This window comes from Hoplias malabaricus, chromosome 1 (genome assembly GCF_029633855.1).
Source record: "Hoplias malabaricus isolate fHopMal1 chromosome 1, fHopMal1.hap1, whole genome shotgun sequence".
In the NCBI taxonomy this organism is placed as follows: domain Eukaryota; kingdom Metazoa; phylum Chordata; class Actinopteri; order Characiformes; family Erythrinidae; genus Hoplias; species Hoplias malabaricus.
Window position 1 is genome coordinate 70,263,385 of NC_089800.1, and position 18,340 is coordinate 70,281,724.

The window sequence follows — 18,340 nt, forward strand, 5'->3', positions numbered from 1 at the left end:
TTTTTTTATGTTAATTCTAATAAATTATTAATTTTAAATGAATTTCTGAAAAATAAAATTCTGCTGATAAGGACTAAGAACACAGTCCTTAATGCCAGGAGTCTGTTAGAGGAGTAGCCCCCAAACATTTGGCTGTGGAGCAGTTGAACTGCGTTTTCTTGAGTAAAAGAAGCAGTGTTTATGATAAAGTGCAAATGCAGTACCAAATTCTTAAGTTCGCTCCGGACATTAACACTTCAAACTGTGAAAAGAATCTTACACTTATGTCAGTTGACAACAGCAGAGAGGATTCTGGGAAAAACCTCAAATGGTGTGGTATGAGTAACATTTCAGTTAAACACTTGAGAAAGCATTTCTTTTCAGGACAATAAGTCATACGTTTAAAACAAAAAGCTGCAGCTTGAAACCTAATAGGGTATCAAATATCAAGGTAAGTTTTTCAGCTTTATGTAGACATTCATATATATATATATATATATATATATATATATATATATATATATATATATATATTCTCTGTAAGTCTTAATAAAATGTATTACTATAAATTATTTTAAACTAGGGCTTTCAATCAATTAAATATATCAAATTAATTGCACAATTAATCACAATTGGGCGGCTTGGTGGCACAACAAGTAGTGTTGCGGCCAGTGATTCCAGTTAGACTCAAGACCCAGTGTGACTCCGAACTGGATATGCAACTTCAGACAATGAATGAATAAATGAATAATCTCAATTAATCTGAACTCTCAGAATTATGATATTTAATATGTATTTCAGTATAAACAATATGTAATTTACCTTCTGAACTCAACAGTAGCGGCACTGTGTTTACATCGCTAAATAAAACTGCTAATACATCACTGGGTTCTGAATAAGAGTAAATTATGGGTGGAAGGTGTGGCCAAATTGGGTAAAATTATTAATTATAATAATAACAAAATGTATTTCACATGCATTAACATGAATTAAGGCGTTAATACTGACAGCACTAATTTAAACTGAAATGAGAACATAAACATGAGAATGTACAGTCACAGATAGGCACTGAGTGGCCACCTTATTAAGAACAACTGTACTACATTATGATATACAATATTAAACCCATGTATTGTTTATTTGTCCTCTGTATTTGAACCATTGGTGAATTTCTGATGATAGGACCACTGTTTTCCAAGCAGTAGAAGTAGTGATAATTTATTAATTAGGGAAATTAGTTTTAGTCGTAGCATTTGTGAGAGTGAATATATTCCCCCACACACATGCACGGAGCAGTGGGCAGCCAGCCATAGTAGCTACGGAGCAGCTAGGGGTTAGGTGTCTTTTTCAAGGGCACTTCAGCCATGGATCTGAGACCCTGTGGATCTGCGCCCTAGAGGGCACTGCTTCATGTCCAGCATAGGGGTCACAATTTCTGACATCAGCTGTTAGAATATGTGACCCCACTGAATATTAATTACATAAATGTACTTAAACATGAATGTTTATAAGGTTTGTATGGAGATTCAGTACGAGTCATAAATTCTGACAATCTGAACTCGATGGTAACAGAATGCCTCAAATCCTATTGGTATGGTAGACTATTCTCTGCACTGATCTGGTGTGCAGTGCTGGAATAAGGACAAGAGCTGCTCTGTAGACAGGAAGCGACCTTTGATGAAGTGCTAACACAAATTATTAAAACTGTAAACCAGCAAGGGAGGGATTTCTGATAAATCAGATCAATCAATAATTATATTAATGTCTGTCTTTAATTTCAGATTACCTTTCTGATGATGAAGTATTATCCACTGATTTTTCTGCTAACCCTTATCTCACTGTCGTCCTCTCGGCTGGTTGGCGATTTTTTATCCTCACCAGAAGGCTGTCCGCAGTTCTTCCTGAAAACTCGTGATGGCCATTTTACTCCAAGCATTCTACCAGACGGTCAACGTTTTCAGCAAATCTGTCAGAGATATTTGGGTGTGGATAGATTTGCCACTTTTTATGATACTCATAACAAGATCCCTGTTTACTCTGCTTATCGCCACATTCCCCATCAAAGAACCATTAGAGCCTCACCCAATAATTGGTGGACAGAACCAGATGTGAGTACATTTGTATTTGCATTTTACATAAAACACCTGTTTGGCCAAAGGTATATATATGCCGCCCAAAAAAAAAAATATATATATATATATATATATATATTTGTTTTTTGGGCACGGTGGCGCAGCAGGTAGTGTCACAGTCACACAGCTCCAGGGACCTAAAGGTTGTGGGTTCAAGTCCTGCTCCGAGTGACTGTCTGTGAGGAGTTTGGTGTGTTCTCCCCGTGTCCGCATCAGTTTCCTCCGGGTGCTCCGGTTTGTAGGACTGGCGCCCCCTCCAGGGTGTGTTTCCACCTTGTGCCTACTCATTCCAGGTGGGCTCCGGACCCACCGCAACCCTGAACTGCGGTTACAGATAATAAATGAATGAATGAATGTTTAAATGTGCATTGCACATATTTGTAAAGTCACAATCTCGGATTTAAAATGTATTAATACAATGTTGAATCTGCATTTGTGGATCAATTGATCCACAAACGGCAGATAGCAAAAAACACTCAGGCCATTTCCGGGCCAATTACACTTCGCCAAGCCGTTGTCTCATCGGCCAGGCATTGGTTTTTATCTAGGCCCAATTCCCACCCGGAATTCTCAGCTCACATTTGGGCAGAGTGCCGCATGCCACACTAGATGACACATTCCCTGCATCCGGCCCAGACAGTGCTTGATTTTCAGTCCGATTCATGTCCAAATGCTTGGCTCGCATTCAGACTTAATGGCACACTGCACAGTCTTCATCATATCGGCCTGCATCCGGCCAAGACTGTGTTTGAAATCAGATCTGAATCTGGCCCAAGTCCCACTGTGTGTTCATGTACTGTTCCTTTAAAACCACGCTATCTAGCTGTAGTCACATGATTCTGCCCCTATCTGCCACATGGAAGCAACATAAATGCTGAGGCCGACCAAGTGACTCGAGCAGCTAGTACCAAATTAAAATACAGCATCTGTGGTTTGGACGTGCTGTGTTTTTACTATAATTAAGACGACAGTGCTCAAAAAACAAGAGAGGAACAAGCTCCCAGCAACATTAGAATAATATCCCAGCTTTGATACTGAAGCATATTTACAGTAAAAGCCTCGTCACTGAACTACGAGTCAAAAATACAAAAACAAAATAATCGTTCATTAATCGTAATCATGGTAAAATGTACAATTGATAGTGATATTGATTTGCGCTCATATCGCTCAGCACTAACTTGGGCTAAAGCATACAGACATTTTAGAGAATTATAGAATTGGTGGCCAGAATTTGGACCCTTTATAAACAACTCATAACAGTGTTTTTGGTTTTGGAATTGGGTGACTGACATAGGTTGGATTGTTATGTGTCCAAATACTGTTGGCTATATATCTCCTGCAGCTGTAACACCTGAACACCAGAACATAGGACCCCAATGCCCAAGTGCAGCGATGGTGACACTATATTGAATAAATGGTGCTGTTCTTCGAATGAGGCATAATACTTAACTCTCTCAGGTCATAAACGATACCTGGGCTATTCCCCGAAATGAGTCAGAATGTAACAGTGATGTTCAGCTACTTCTGGCCCCTTGATCATCCCCTCTTCCTAAAATATCCAGCCTCATCCTCTGACAAGGTGTAGTGGTGTGGATTGTTTGAAGTTTATTGAATTTATGGAAGTGGATTGAGGCGACTCCTTAATGGTTTAAAATATAAAAAACTTATAGTGTCTAGAAAAGCTCTTTATAGGGTTAACTATAATTTATTAATTCAAATATAGTGTGTTTTAGGCTAATGCTCCTTAGAATTATATTCCTCTTTGTAACACAGTCCCAAAGTGGGGGGCAAGGGGCTGGAATTATTGGAGGAGCCCACAGCAAGGCAAAATAATTCATACTTATTGTTCCTGTCCAAAGAAAAACATGCATCTCCATTTTTGTTGATTTTTTTTGTTTTTTGTTTCATTTGTACACAGCAGCTGTCCTTCACATTATGTGAAAATTTCATGTTGAAATGTTCCGAAATTACTTTGAATAAAATCTCTTTACTTTGCCTTCCACTGAAACTTCTCCAATGAAGTTACTATTCCGGAGATACAAGTTTTTTCTTGGACAGTGATGATATATAAGGCACTTGAAAAAAATCCACTGTAAATGTGATTTGTAACATCATTTTGTTTTGTTCCTCAAGACATTGTAGCTTTTTATGAATATTTAAAATAAATTTGAATGGATGTTGGAAGTAAAAGACGTGTGGCGGAGTGGGGGGATCAAAAATATGATCTACAAATAAAGTCACCATATTAACATTTTGAGAACCACTGTTTTATAAAATTCTGCTGTATTGTAAGTCATATTTCCCTAAATGCTTTTTTTATTGTTAAACAGCTCAACATTGACGAGCAGGCCAACAACTGGGATTATTTTCAAAGTAGAATGAAGAAGGGTCATCTCTATCCTGTTTACTACAGCAATGATGTTAAAGGAATAGAAGATTCCTTCACCCTGACCAATGCAGTTCCACAAGACCAGCGTTTCAGCACTCAGTGGTTCACCCAGGTTGAGAAACCAGTAACTGAGCTCCTTCAATATAACTGCGCATGGAACCAGGTTTATGTTGTAACCGGTGTGGTTCCTTCCAAACACAAGATCAACAAAAGAGGTAATGTAGACAAACTCTTGATCATGAGTTTTTCGTGTGACTTATGAGACATTTAATATTAAGCCTTTTCACTGTGTAATTCTAATGCAATTAACATAAAGTGTCTTCTATAACTGGGATAAACGCATATATTTTTATGTCTCCATAGTTTAAGATTTGTACATTTTGGAATGGCCAAGTTAGGAATGGCAGGTATGAGTCAAGGTGATGCCTCAGCTCTCTAAAGCTGGGAGCCCTAGACAGCTATGCTAGCTAGCACAGGCGTCTCGCTGAAAATTCTCGCTGAAATGTGTACATGGTTGGACCAGAGGAGAATAGGTCCTACTTGTGAGCCTTGGTTCTTCCCAAGGTTTCTTCCTCAGCTCTGAGGGAGTTTTTCCTTGCCACTGTCGCCCCTGGTTTGCTGATCTCACGTGTTTTACATTTCCTTTAAAAAACTTTGTCTTTATTGGAATTGTGTGAAACTACTTTGTGACAACATCAGCTGTAAAAAGTACCATACAAATAGATTTTATGTGACACATCTGAATCGATGTGTTAAAGAGTACAGTGGCATTGCATTACCCACTTCTCTGAGAGCAAGCAAGTGTTCAGTTCCACCCTCTCAAGGCTGGTGGCACTCAGTGCTATAAGGGAAAATTCAGTCAAAGGATGGGATAAGAGATGGCTAATAACTGGGGAGAAAATTTGGCAAAAACTGGAGAAAAACCAGCAACAATCAAACAAATAAATAAGTGCACATTCTCCACACAAAGACGTGTGTGTGTGTGTGTGTGTGTGCGTGTGTTTGTTTTACCATGTAGAATTAATAGACCTTTTTCTACTTTGATCCACATCCTCTTTTCCAAACATTATGTAAGAACCTGTATATTTTTTAATGGCAACAGTGTCCAAAAGATTAAAACATTCCACTTTTTTTAATCTCTGAATAAAGATCAATTCTGTCTTCCAATTTTTATACATGTGTGGGGAAAAAAGACTAAATTTCTTGATATTTTGTGTTGATGCATCCAGTCTGGCATAATGTTTGGAAATAAAAAGAGTGGGCAGTGCTTTCAGAAAGATAAATAATTCTTGATATTACAAGCAACTATTTCTATGTCAAAGTCAAATCTCAGGATTCATTAAGAAATATAATACATTCAAACACATTGAATTAATCAGATCAATCCCAGCGATTGATCTGATTAATTCAATGTTTGAATGTATTAGGAACACCTACCTTGTATCTACATTCATTGTCCATTTTATCAGTTCCACTGACCATACAGGAGCACTTTTTAGTTCTACAATTACTTTCTAATAACCATTTAAATCTGTGCTTCGATGGTCAGGAGCTCCACAAAACCACCACAGAGCAGGTATGATTTGGGTGGTGGATCATACTCAGCGCTGCAGTGACACTGATGTAGTCGTGCTGTTAGTGAGTGTTACCCTGATACAGCAGTGCTGCTAGAGTTTTTAAACCTTGTCCACTCTGATATACACACTTACCTCATTGGTCTACCTTGTAGATGTAAAGTCAGACAGTGGCTTACATGTTGCTGCACAGTTTGTGTTGGTTGTCGTCTAGTCCTTTATCAGTGGACACAGAATGCAGCCCAAAGGCCTGATATTTTGTCAGTCCAGTAGCGACATTGAAGGCTGTAAAACTGTAGCAGCCCTGCTGTGCCTGATCCACTCTTATCAGCACAACATGTGCTTACACATCACCACCACATCAGTGTCCCTGCAGCGCTGAGAATGATCCACCACCCAAATCATACCTGCCCTGTGGGGGTCTTGATCATCAAAGAACAGGGTGAAATGGGGATAAAATGTATGCAGAGAAACAGTTGGACTACAGTCTGTAATTGTAGAAATACAAGTGCTCCTGTATGGTCAGTGGAGCTGATAAAACAGACAATGAGTGTAGATAAAGGTAAAGGTGAGTGTTCCTAATCCAGTGATTTTTCCATATATATTCACTGTAATAAGGACAGCAATGTGTTTCCATTGTATTTAATGCTTTAACTGACCCTAATCTTTGTCTCATAAAAACTACAAATTTACACACTTGTCTAATTACAGTTGCAATACCCAGTCACTTCTGGACAGCATATTGTTGCCTGGACACAAAGGGAAATGTGGTAGCACATGGAGCATATCTCGCCCAGTGGATTGGTTTTATGAATCTGACCAAATACCCAAATATGGTAGGTCTGGAGAAGGAGCTGACTGGACTTTACCCTGTTGGAATCTTTCAGTTCTTCCAGGTGTTTGGGGGACGCTGTTAGTGGGAATATTATGGCTTAGTTTGTTTTTAAAATAGAATAAATAGTCATTTTGAGCCATCAAAATGTAAAGCAACTGTAAAGCTGATGTAGTGTTTATATCTCACCAGAATCTGAATATTTGATTAAACAACAGCAGATTTTAGTTCAGAAACACTGTATGGCCAAAAGAACACATGCTCATTTTAAATGTTTATGAGCTGATTTTTATAGGGGTGTATATGTGTACAATTTTATTTGAATTTCTAAATCACATTGTGAAATGTCTCATATGCCAATTTTACAATCACAATAAACGTGTCAAATGACAAATGTGTGTCTTCACTTATTGACAAATACTTCTAATAATAAACAAGTAATTTAAAACTATGGAAGTTCTAAAAGGTCTAAATGATTATGCATTTTTTATGCATTTTTCAATAAGGAATTATTTATTTAATTATCACAACCTATCAAAGGGTTTTTTGTTTTCCTCACAGTAACAAGGCAAAGAGGGTAAATGGGCTCTGTGCACATTTTTGGTCTCTCAAGGCAGTTGGACAATGCAGTTTACATACAAGATGCAACACATCAATATGCAATTATTAATGCATATTAGAAAACCTATTGCTGTGGTGCTACACCCAAGACTATATATTCAGTACTTTTAGTTAGGGAATATAACTGTACCATATTGCATACTAATTGTAGATTTTTGTGTTGATTTCATACGCCCCATTTAATCTCCAGGACTTAATTTATTCGTTCATTGTCTGTAAGCATTTATCCAGTTCAGGGTCGTAACGGGTCTGGAGACTACCTGGAATCATTGGGCGCAAGGTGGGAACACACCTCAGAGGGTGCATCAATTCTTTCCAGGTGACTATTCTTGTTTTTTATTTATTTTTATTTTTTTTACAGTTCCATAAAGAAAAATATCTACATCTACTTCTGTAGAAGACAATTTAATGTACCTATAGGGAGCACAACTGGACTTTAATACCTCTGTTGTAGCATTACATGTAAATTAACCAAATTCATACCTTTAGTGACAATGGTGTGATAAGGAAATAAATAATTGATCATCACACTAAAACTCAGTGAAGCTATTTGCAAAACAATGGCCTTTTAGGGCATCCTTAAAAATACAGTATTATATATTGTCTTTGTCTCTAAGTCTTGTTTAATGCTTTGTAATTTTTCTGAAACAGACACATTTTACTACTGACTAATGACTGCTGTATAATTTAGCTACAAGACAAGACTGGTTTATTGGCTTAGGAGAGGCCATCAAAACGTGAAAATATATTCCCGGATTCTAATGCAAATCACAGCCTCTAGGATCTTCATATTCGTTAACATAACAATATCTATCATTATTTTAAATGTGTTTTCTACAGCGAATTTGTTTTGTAAACTATTTACAACCTTTAACTGTAGCTTGCAACACTGTATTCTGTTAAACACTGATGTACTCAGATTTGCTGACTGGAAGCACCTCCTGGCTGCGGCTAAAACTGGCTCTGCGTAAAGGATGGATATAGGACCAGCCTCTATCTCTCTCTACATTCCTCCTCTTTTCCACCTTCTTTGTGCCTTGTTTCCTCTCTTCCCAGCTTTTTTGTGGTTGAGTGAGCTCTCCTCCCTCAATTTCTTCATTTTCACTCATTTCCTCCTCCTGTAGTGATTCCTCCAGATCAGCAGGTGGTGTGGTTGAGTGTGGTCTGTGTTCCTGCATTCTGCTCTGAAGGCTGACTGCGCCATAGAGCTGATAATCCTGTGATGGAGGATGATAGAGAGATTTGGGCACAGGCCTGGCCTTAAAGACCCTATGCTCTTCTCGAGGGGATAAGTTGTTCAGTTGCTCCAGAATTTTCTTTTCTTTCTTCTTTCGCTCTCTTTCAATGAAGCTGAATGGTTGCTGAGGGAGAGGAGGGATGCTACGGTGACTGCCTTGGAGAGGCTGTCTAGGAGACGGTTTGCCCTGGAATTGTTTTAACGTGGGGTGTTCCTGGAGACGACGCCTTTGTGTCTGGTTGTCCTGGAAACATTGCCTTGGAGATGGTTTGCCCTGGACAAGGTGTCCTGAAAATGTTCTGTCTTGAAAACGATTTCCCTGAGATGAGTTGTCCTGATGATGTCCTGATAATTTCTCTTGAAATTTATGGTTTCCATGGTAATCCTGAGCCTCTTTTGGCTCTTTGGCTGGCTGCCTTTGACGTTGGTGCATGTTAATGACGTCGTTGAAAGGCAGGTGAGTGGAGGCAGGGGCGGGTGTTGCTCTGAACTTCCTGCCACACTCTCTGAGCTCTTCCAGCTCCTTCTTGAGACACTCGTTCTCCAGCTCCACCTCTGAGCGTGTCTTTACCTTCCGAAGCTTTCGCTCTTCCTCACGCAGGGTCATCTGAAACGGTTGAGGAATGGTAACGTTCGACCCTCGCCTTTGAGGCTGCACCCTCTCCACCTGACGCTGCTGCTGATTGCCTGAGCTTGGAAGGGAGCTGATCAGGGACGGACACCACTTTCTTTCCAGAGAGGGGTCAGCAAGTGGAGTCAGATTACTCTGCTAGGAAATGAAAGAGCTCTCTGTTAGACTGTTCTTGAACACTTCATTCATTGACACTTCATTCATTCATTCATTATCTGTAACCGCTTATCCAATTCAGGGTCACGTGGGTCTGGAGCCTACCCGGAAGTATTGAGCACAAGGCAGGAATACACCCTGGAGGGGGTGCCAGTCCTTCACAGGGCAACACAGACACTCACACACACATTCACTCACACACTCACACCTACGGACCTACCAATGTGTGTTTTTGGACTGTGGGAGGAAACCGGAGCACCCGGAGGAAACCCACGCAAACACAGGGAAAACACACCAAACTCCTCACAGACAGTCACCCGGAGCGGGACTCGAACCCACAACCTCCAGGTCCCTAGGGCTGTGTGACTGCGACACTACTTGCTGCACCTTAGTGTTATCTTGCCACTTGGAACTGAGTTCCAAGGAACCCTTCAAGAGCCTGATACGTCATCAGAACACACATACAAAAAAAAAAAAAGTGCTGTTGGATTTTAATATAGTTAAATTTATGACATCATATGCCTTCAGAAAAATTTGACAGACCTCTCTGTGATTTGAAGCTAAATTTAGTTGCTTATTCTGAGGCTTTTTGTTCTAAACTTCTAGTTCCACTTTAAATGTTGCAGTGGCCACAGGCGCTTGAATGTAATTGTATCACCATTGAAGGAGGAACTGGAAATTTAATCAGTGACCACCGAGACGTTGGCATACTACTAGCCATGTTGTATGCTTGTTATGAGGGAACATAATACATTAAAACTACATTAAACTAAGATATTACAATGGTTATCATAAATTTTAAGGGAGATAATAGACTTTAATCAAATCAAATTTATTTATATAGCGCTTTTCACAACTGATGTTGTCACAAAGCAGCTTCACAGAATTCCAGTAAGACAAAGATTTGACATGAAATGTAAAAACAAATGTAAACCCTCAAGTGAGCAAGCCAGGGGCGACAGTGGCAAGGAAAAACTCCCCCAGCTGAGGAAGAAACCTTGGGAGGAACCAAGGCTCACAAGGGGTGACCCATCCTCCTCTGGTCAATCTACAGGTGAATTTGATTTGATTTGATAATACACTTTAGTGGATTTATTTGGTCATTTGTGCTACCGTCTTCATGGTGATTCACAAGGCATTCAGAGCCCTTCATTTGAAGTATGTCCCTGAAAAATCTCACTTTTAAGTGGTGTATAACCCTCCCACTTGCTCTACCCCTCTTTCCCAACAATTGAGTCACTCTACCCCTGCGTGAAACAGAGGGGTAGGGTTAAATGTTTAAATGTGATTCACACTAAGCAGTAAACTTAAAGCAGTTCAGTATAATTAAAAACAAAGACTCTAACATGTTTACTCCCTGCTGCCACAAATAAGGCAATGGTAAGTTTGTCAGTTGAAATGTGTGCACCATTTATTTCCACTGCTAAGACTGAACACAAAACAGTAGTACTAAAAATTGAAAGTGGCATTCTTATGTAATTAAAAATAAGTAATAATAATAAGCTACATTCAGAATGTAAATGTTAAGATCACCATGTTTAAATCACCTAAACCAAAACTTAAACAAAGTCTTAACAATTCTATTCACATGCTTTTCCAGCCCTTTTTCCTTGATGGAACTCATAATGAATCAACTGACCAATAAATTCTTCTTGCTTGCCATTGTCAGAGTACTTTATTTTCAAGCTACAAACCCTTTGAACCTATTTGTCTAATCTTTTTGTTGGAAGGGCTGATTTGGATTGATAATTCTATCTGACAATAATAAAATGGCCCCCTCCAGGGTGTATTCCTGCCTTGCGCCCAATGATTCCAGGTAGGCTCTGGACCCACCGTGACCCTGAACTGGATAAGCGGTTACAGATAATGAATGAATGAATGAATGATAAAATGTCAGAATTATAATACTGACGCATATGTTGACTGGAATAATGGTTTAATGTAGACTAGCATGCATTTCACTGAAGATATGTTTGAATGACATGATGAGTATCTTGAGACAGGTTTTCTAATCTCTCATCTCAGCCAAAGTAAAATTTTAAAATCCTGCTTCTTAGTCCAGCACAGAGTCCTAATCCGTGTCAGTAAACCTGTTTAAAACTCTTGTAGACCTGCTGGATTTGTGTGTCCCACTCAGGCTGATCCTCCTGCTCGGACACACACTCTTCCTCAGAGTCGTCTGATTGGTCAGAGCTGTTAAGCTTCTGTGCCACCTGTTTGCTGAAGAAAGAGGTCAGAATGTCAGTCAGCGGCCAGGAGTTCACCTCTAGTTTAAAGGAGTAATCTTTTACCTTCTACTTCTAAGTAGCAAACAGTCATAATGGGAGTGATTCTTTATTGTTTTACACTTGTTTTCTATAAAGTGCTACTCTTTTGGGATGAAGAAAGAACATCGTTTCTGAATCAACAGGTTTTAACTTTGAAGAGTGGGTTTCCCCATATCGGGGGAGCCATGGTAAAATAGATTTAGTGCAAAATCTCTGATACTTCCAGGCCACTGTATGTGAATATATTGCTTGTCTTTTAATGAGGAGAATCATTGGAGTTTTCTTCATCAAAGGTCCACATTAACATTAGCTACATTAGCCACATTGAGCCAAGTTTAGACATGAATATCTCTTTAGCATTAAGATGCAAATATTAATTATTTCATTAATAGAATGCTAGGAGTCTTATAACAGAAGAGAATGAGACCTGTTAGCCTGGTATATGTCCAGCTGCCCGTCTGTCTGTTCTGAGGAGAGCTGCTGGAGATAAAGTCTTTGGAGCTCAGCAATGTTCTTCAGATGTTCCCTCTTCAGCTCCTCCAGTTTAGAGTAATACATTTTGTTAGAGAAGAATATCTCATTGTGCAGGTGTGTGTGAGCCAAGGGTCTGTGAGAGTGTGAAGACAAGTCCCCAAAATACATTGACTCACACACACCATCTCCAGATTTACACTCATCTGAAAGATTTTTGTCTTCCTGTGAGAGAGAGAGAGGGAGGGAGACACAGTGTGTGTGAGTGGACAATAATTATCAATGACTGTAATCAATTTTGTAAACATCTATAACATATATAGACATATGCTGATATGATCCTAGAACTTTACAAGCAAGAAATTAAGGCATGAGTCTGAATGAAGGCATAAGTGTAGAGTTACATCAAAAACAAAATCAAAGGGAGTTCTGATGAACATGAGTTTAATCAATGACCAACTGGGAATTTACAGGAAACGTTTGAGAAAAATACAATATTAATTATTAATATTAATTTGATATTTCATGTTATTATTAAAAAAAAATAGAAATCTTTGTTATTAAGAATGAGTATTCAGTAGGAACATCTAATGATATGAACATTCACCTTGTAATACTAATTATAATTTGAGAATTAAATTCTAAAAAGCATATGAACTAAATTTTAATAAATTATATCCTGTATCAAGTTTGAAATCAATCTTATTTTAAATTAATTACTGTAAAATAGAAAGCCATAACAATAAATTAACCTCTTGGCTCTAGACACACTGTATATTCTTTCAGTTCCACCCACCATACAAGAGTACTTTACAGACTGTGCATAGCTTTTTTGCCCCCTCTCACCGTGTTCTTCAATGCCCAGGACACCCACAGGACCACCAGAGATTAGCTATGTTTTGACTAGTGGGTCAGTCTCAGTGCTATGGTGCTACTGATGTTATAGTGGTGGTCTGTTAGTGTGTGTTATGCTGGTACTAATGGATCAGACACAGCACTGATGCTGGAGACTTTACACCTGGTTTATATCAAGACAGCGACAGTAGCTCTTTTGCAGCATTAGTCCTCGTCAGTGGTCACAGGATGCTGTTGGCTGGACGTTTTTAATTGGTAGAGGATGTTTTCCTGCACTCTGACGTGGTACTGTGTCAAGGTCTTTATTATCACAGACCTGCTAATGTATGATTATTTAAACCTGCCTGGGTCCCAGTGCTGATATTCTCTATATCAGGCCAGTTGATATCTCTCTTCTCCAATCAAATCAATTGATCAGAACTGTTGTATAATGTGTATTGTTACCTCTGTTTGCTGTTCTTCATCTACAGGAGAACAGGTGCCAGCATCTCTCTCTTCTCCATAAAGAGCCTGGAGTTCACTGGCCTCTAGCTTCTGGGTCCGAACAATCTGAGTCCAAAAAACATTACCTTGGTATTCCTTACAGTCTTGATTCCGAGCTGTTGGAGACATGCTGCTTCTGGAGCTGTCTATAGAGTTCTACAAGTTTCAAGTTGTAATGTGCACTTAATTCTCTCTATAACTAACTGTCACAAACTTTCACCAAACCTGAGTGCAGCTCCTCAGCACTCCTTTTCCTTCAGCTTGGAGGATGCTTGTGTTTGTGAGGCAGTTGTGTGTGGCTAATAAGGAGCACTGAGAAAATCACCCACACACATATGGTCACACCTGCCACTCAGAGGATTTTAGCTCATTAGTCTTAAGGTGAGTTGATAGAAAGTGTTGCCAGTTTGGCCATCATTTCCTCACCATATGTTTACTTACCTAGGGTTAATCTGTGGAGCACTGCTTGAAGAAACCGAACTGTCACATAGTATTTTCCAAATGAGATTTACCTTAGCATCAGTGATCACTGGGAGAACACTGATATGAGAGCGGGCCTGTGACTAAACTTGCCAACTAGTTCAGGTTAGTAACTTGTTGAGCCCCCTTCTGTTTTGAAAATGAGCACTTTATTGTTTAATGTCATTTTCATATGAAAAAATTAACAGTGTATTGAAAAGATTAACAGGTAATAGCACATGCCAAATAAGACATGTAGGGAACATGACAAAGGGTTTCCAAATTCTACACTCAGAAAAAATGTATGGTACAGATACATTATTTGTCTCTAAAGGTACAAACAGTGTAAAACGTACCTTTAAAGATAAAATAGCAATTTTAAAGTCCAGCTGTGTTTCCTAATGTTACATTACATTCTCTTCTCCAGAAGGAAAGGTGAATATTTGTTTCTTTATAGATCTGTGTAAAATAAAAGAACATAAGTCCTGGAGATGAAATGGGGAATATGAAATCAACACAACTTAAAAATCTACAATTATTAAAGAATTTTGGTACAATTATGTACCCTTGGGGGAAACTACGCCCTTTCTCCCAAAAAAAAGGCCTAATGTGTGATAATAATTTTGCTTTGTGACTACATCTATTCTAAAAAGCGCTATATAAATAAATTTGATTGAATGATTGAGATAATTATGTTAATGCTCCCTAATGTTTACCCCACTGTAAGTCATAGTGTAAAGCTATGTTGAATGTTTGGTAGATGGTACTGGCTTTGGAGCATTTTTTCCACACAGGGCACAATGTCAGCAGTTTTAAAAAGTGGCATTCAATGTTTTAATAAATACCACACAGACCCAGGATTAAATATCTGTACGTGTAGTGGATCTGTGAGGCAAGTGTTTCTAATAAAGAGGCATAACGCTGTCTCTTTCTTTCTCTCTTTCACTCACTTTAAAATCATTATTACATTGTAATGTGGTTTGTGTGTTAGTGTAATGGAAGGTAAATTATTTTAAGTAAATTTAATACCCCACAATACACAGAAACACATTGCGTGTGTGTGTGAGTGAGAGAGAGAGAGACAGAGCGAGAGAGAGAGAAGTCAGAAGTTAAGACAGAAGTGTATTTGTCACTGCTAATCTCTTTAACCTGGTTAGTATGTCTACACTACAATGACAAGTGACAATCCAGTCTGTTCAGCTAACAAAATTAAATTCTCAGAACGATCCCCTAATGTTCCATTTTGGTTGTGGGAACATTGCACTTGCATGTTCACCAATAATTTAATACTCTAAGAAAATTGTCTTTGAACATTGCAAAATTATATTCTTAGAATGTTCCCATAATGTTCCATGTTGGTTGTGGGAACATTAAACTGGAATGTTCCCTCAATGTGAATTTGTCCAGTTTTTTTAATGTTCACAGAATGTTTACAAAAACATTCCGGTAATGTTACCTCAACCTCAACCTTATTTAAACCAATAATTTAATAATCTACCAACGCTGTCTTTGGGTGTTCTTAGACGTTTTTATAATGTTGCAAAATTATGTTCTTACAACGTTCCCATAATGTTCTCTTTTGGAATGTTCCCCCAACAATAATCTGTCCGGTTTGCTTAATATTCCCAAAATATGACCTCAACCTCATTTGCACCAACAACTTAATATTCTAGGCAAGTTGTGTTCAAATTTTCTAAGTACATGCAATGTAAAAACTTTCTCTTAACAGCGTATCAACCTACAGGGTTTTGCTGAATTAAGCCCATGACACCTTCAGAAGTCTGGCGTCCCAGACCCACCCCCCTCCAAGCCAGCTTTACAGTAGTGATCAACCAATATACCGGCCGATTTTTGGCATTTTTTTATAAAATCGGCATCGGCCGATATATTAGCACAAGAGGCAGATATTTACACAATGCACACAGGCAATGCTGTGGGCAGCTCTGTCATTCTGGCTGTTAGAGCGCCCCTTGCGTCCATTTTGTCATCTTACAGGCAGACATCATTGAGCACAAGTACAGGAGAACAAGCCTCCAACCTGTAGCTGCATGCCGTCTCAGAGAAACTGGTATGAATTCTTTTCTCTTCTTCAGCTCTCATTATTTGTTACTGGCTGCTCCTTGTAACTTACACTCAATAATCTGCATCATAAACGACTGAGTTGACAGTTTTAACCTAGAAACCCAGCGTTATTTAGTCTCTTATTTTGCTCATGGGTCGGTGGCGCCGATAAAAAAAAAATCAATCATTGTTATATCCATCAGTGTATCTCACGTACGACAGGTCCAAAGTCGACAGTTAATGTACCAAATTAAAGCTTAAAGTCACAGATTTTTATTGATTTAATCATCTTATATATAATCTCACTTGATAAATAAGTATTTTTGCTGTTATTGGAAATTGTTATGAAAAAATATTAGTGACAGTACAGATTTTCAGATTTCTATCTTTCCATCTAATCTAATCTTTCCAACGACATGTCAATCAAATCTGTAGACCAATCAGGGTCAGAGTTATGGCGACGTGCACCCAAGGAGGCGGGACAAACACGCAGCAGAGCGCACATGTTTTCAGCACCTAACAGACCCAGACACCGCGAGAGAGACTAAACGGTTCTGTTTGGCAGCCACAGGCTCCACAAACAATAATCAAATCAATAAACGTGTTCCTCAATAATTTCCCTTATGAAGAGCTTGGGGTCTAAAGAGACACTTGGAGAGGCCATCTGTCTGCTCCAGCGTCGATAACTTCAAATCAGTAGGAGGTATCAACTCCAAATTTTACCTGATGAAAGTAGACCCCTGAAGACACAATTTTAAAAAGAAAAAAGTAATGGGACTCATGAACTCTTCAGTTTATAGTAACTGACATTTTTTTCAAAAATAAGACAAGCACCTACATTTTTTTGTGATTTTCATAAGCTTTTGACCACTTCATATATATTTCAGGACCTCTAAATGGTTTCTTTTACAAATTTGAAGGCTTTTCTGTAAAAACAAATCATGAAAATGCCTCTAGTTTATTCACTGCCTGAGGAATGGGAATATCGGCTTTACATATCTGCCATCGGCCACTACTGCTGTCTAAAAATCAGCATCGGCCATCAAAAAACCCATATCGATCGATCACTACTTTACAGTCCTACCTTACCCTTAACCTTCAACAACCGTATATCCACACTGGCCTCCCTGGTGACTAAGGCTGTACCTAGCCCCACTGGCACAGTTAAGGCATGCTTAGTGCCACCAAATCCAATGTGATCTTTACATGCAAGGTCTCCTTATCCCCAACCACTGACTTGATCTTTCAGCTGTTTCTGATAACTTCTTCACAGCTGCCTTAGTTTCCTGCCACTGATGCCAAACTGCACAAGCAGGGATGTGGCCAATTTGGCTACAAATCCCCTAACACCTATCTCCACCGGTCTAACGAGCCTGCCACCCATGTTCCCTCACCTCAACTGCCAAGTCTGCATACTTCAACTTCTTCCTTTCGAATGCTTCGTCTACTACATCCTCAAATGAAACTGTTAACTCTATGAAATAAACTATCCGTGTAGTTTCAGAGTACAGCACCATATCTGGCCTCCATACATCGCTATCTCCATCGCTCACAATTCTTGCCAAGTGATCTTCCACTTCTATAAATTTTACCAGCAAAGCCACTGGCCTTGTTTTGCCTGTGACCCTGCTGTTGTGCACCATGCCTCCTCCTTCTGAACGCAGATAAATCTAGTCATCCTTTGCCTTCTCTCTTGTGATGTGGCCTTACTAAATGCTTTCAATGAATTTTTGAATTTTTTGACCCAAGGCCAGCTCTTCCGCATTGCACTTGGCCACTTGTGGGTTCCTCTTCCTTCCTGCTTTTGTGTCTGGCCCTGCTGCTTTAACCACTGCATCCTTCAATCCTTACAAAATTAGCTCGTGACTCACCTTTGCACATTTAAATTCCTCAACTAAACTTGTGAGTGGTAGCTCCAGTACCCCTCTCCCATACCATGCCACACTACATAAACACTGTGGCACCTCTAGCTACTTCCTAATAGCCTTTTTCATTACCCTTTCTATCCTCGCTACTTCTGTGATCAAAATATCATAAATTGTCAACGACCATCTAATACGAGGCAGTCAGCCATACTGCAGACACCACAAGTTCAACTTCCCTGGCAGACATGATCTATCAATGCTATTAATAGCCTATACCAATTCAGCCTTTGTTCCCACATCGGTATCATTTAGTGCTGCACTACACCAT

General features: G+C 39.1%; 1 protein-coding gene across 1 annotated transcript; it reads left to right on the top strand.

Moving 5' to 3' along the window:
- Positions 1 to 1,775: 1,775 nt before the first annotated feature.
- On the top strand, positions 1,776 to 7,006 carry LOC136675279 (endonuclease domain-containing 1 protein-like). Its single transcript, XM_066651798.1, has 3 exons — positions 1,776 to 2,087; positions 4,442 to 4,715; positions 6,786 to 7,006. Exons 1-3 carry the CDS (start codon positions 1,776 to 1,778, stop codon positions 6,989 to 6,991), a joined length of 792 nt encoding a protein of 263 aa, XP_066507895.1. The 3' UTR covers positions 6,992 to 7,006.
- Positions 7,007 to 18,340: the final 11,334 nt, after the last annotated feature.

Excerpts from the sequence above, each read along its gene's own strand:
- LOC136675279 (XM_066651798.1), top strand. The coding sequence starts at position 1,776 with ATGAAGTATTATCCACTGATTTTTCTGCTAACCCTTATCTCACTGTCG. Across the intron at positions 2,088-4,441 it reads ATTGGTGGACAGAACCAGAT|CTCAACATTGACGAGCAGGC; the intron begins GTGAGTACATTT and ends ATTGTTAAACAG. Across the intron at positions 4,716-6,785 it reads ACACAAGATCAACAAAAGAG|TTGCAATACCCAGTCACTTC; the intron begins GTAATGTAGACA and ends GTCTAATTACAG.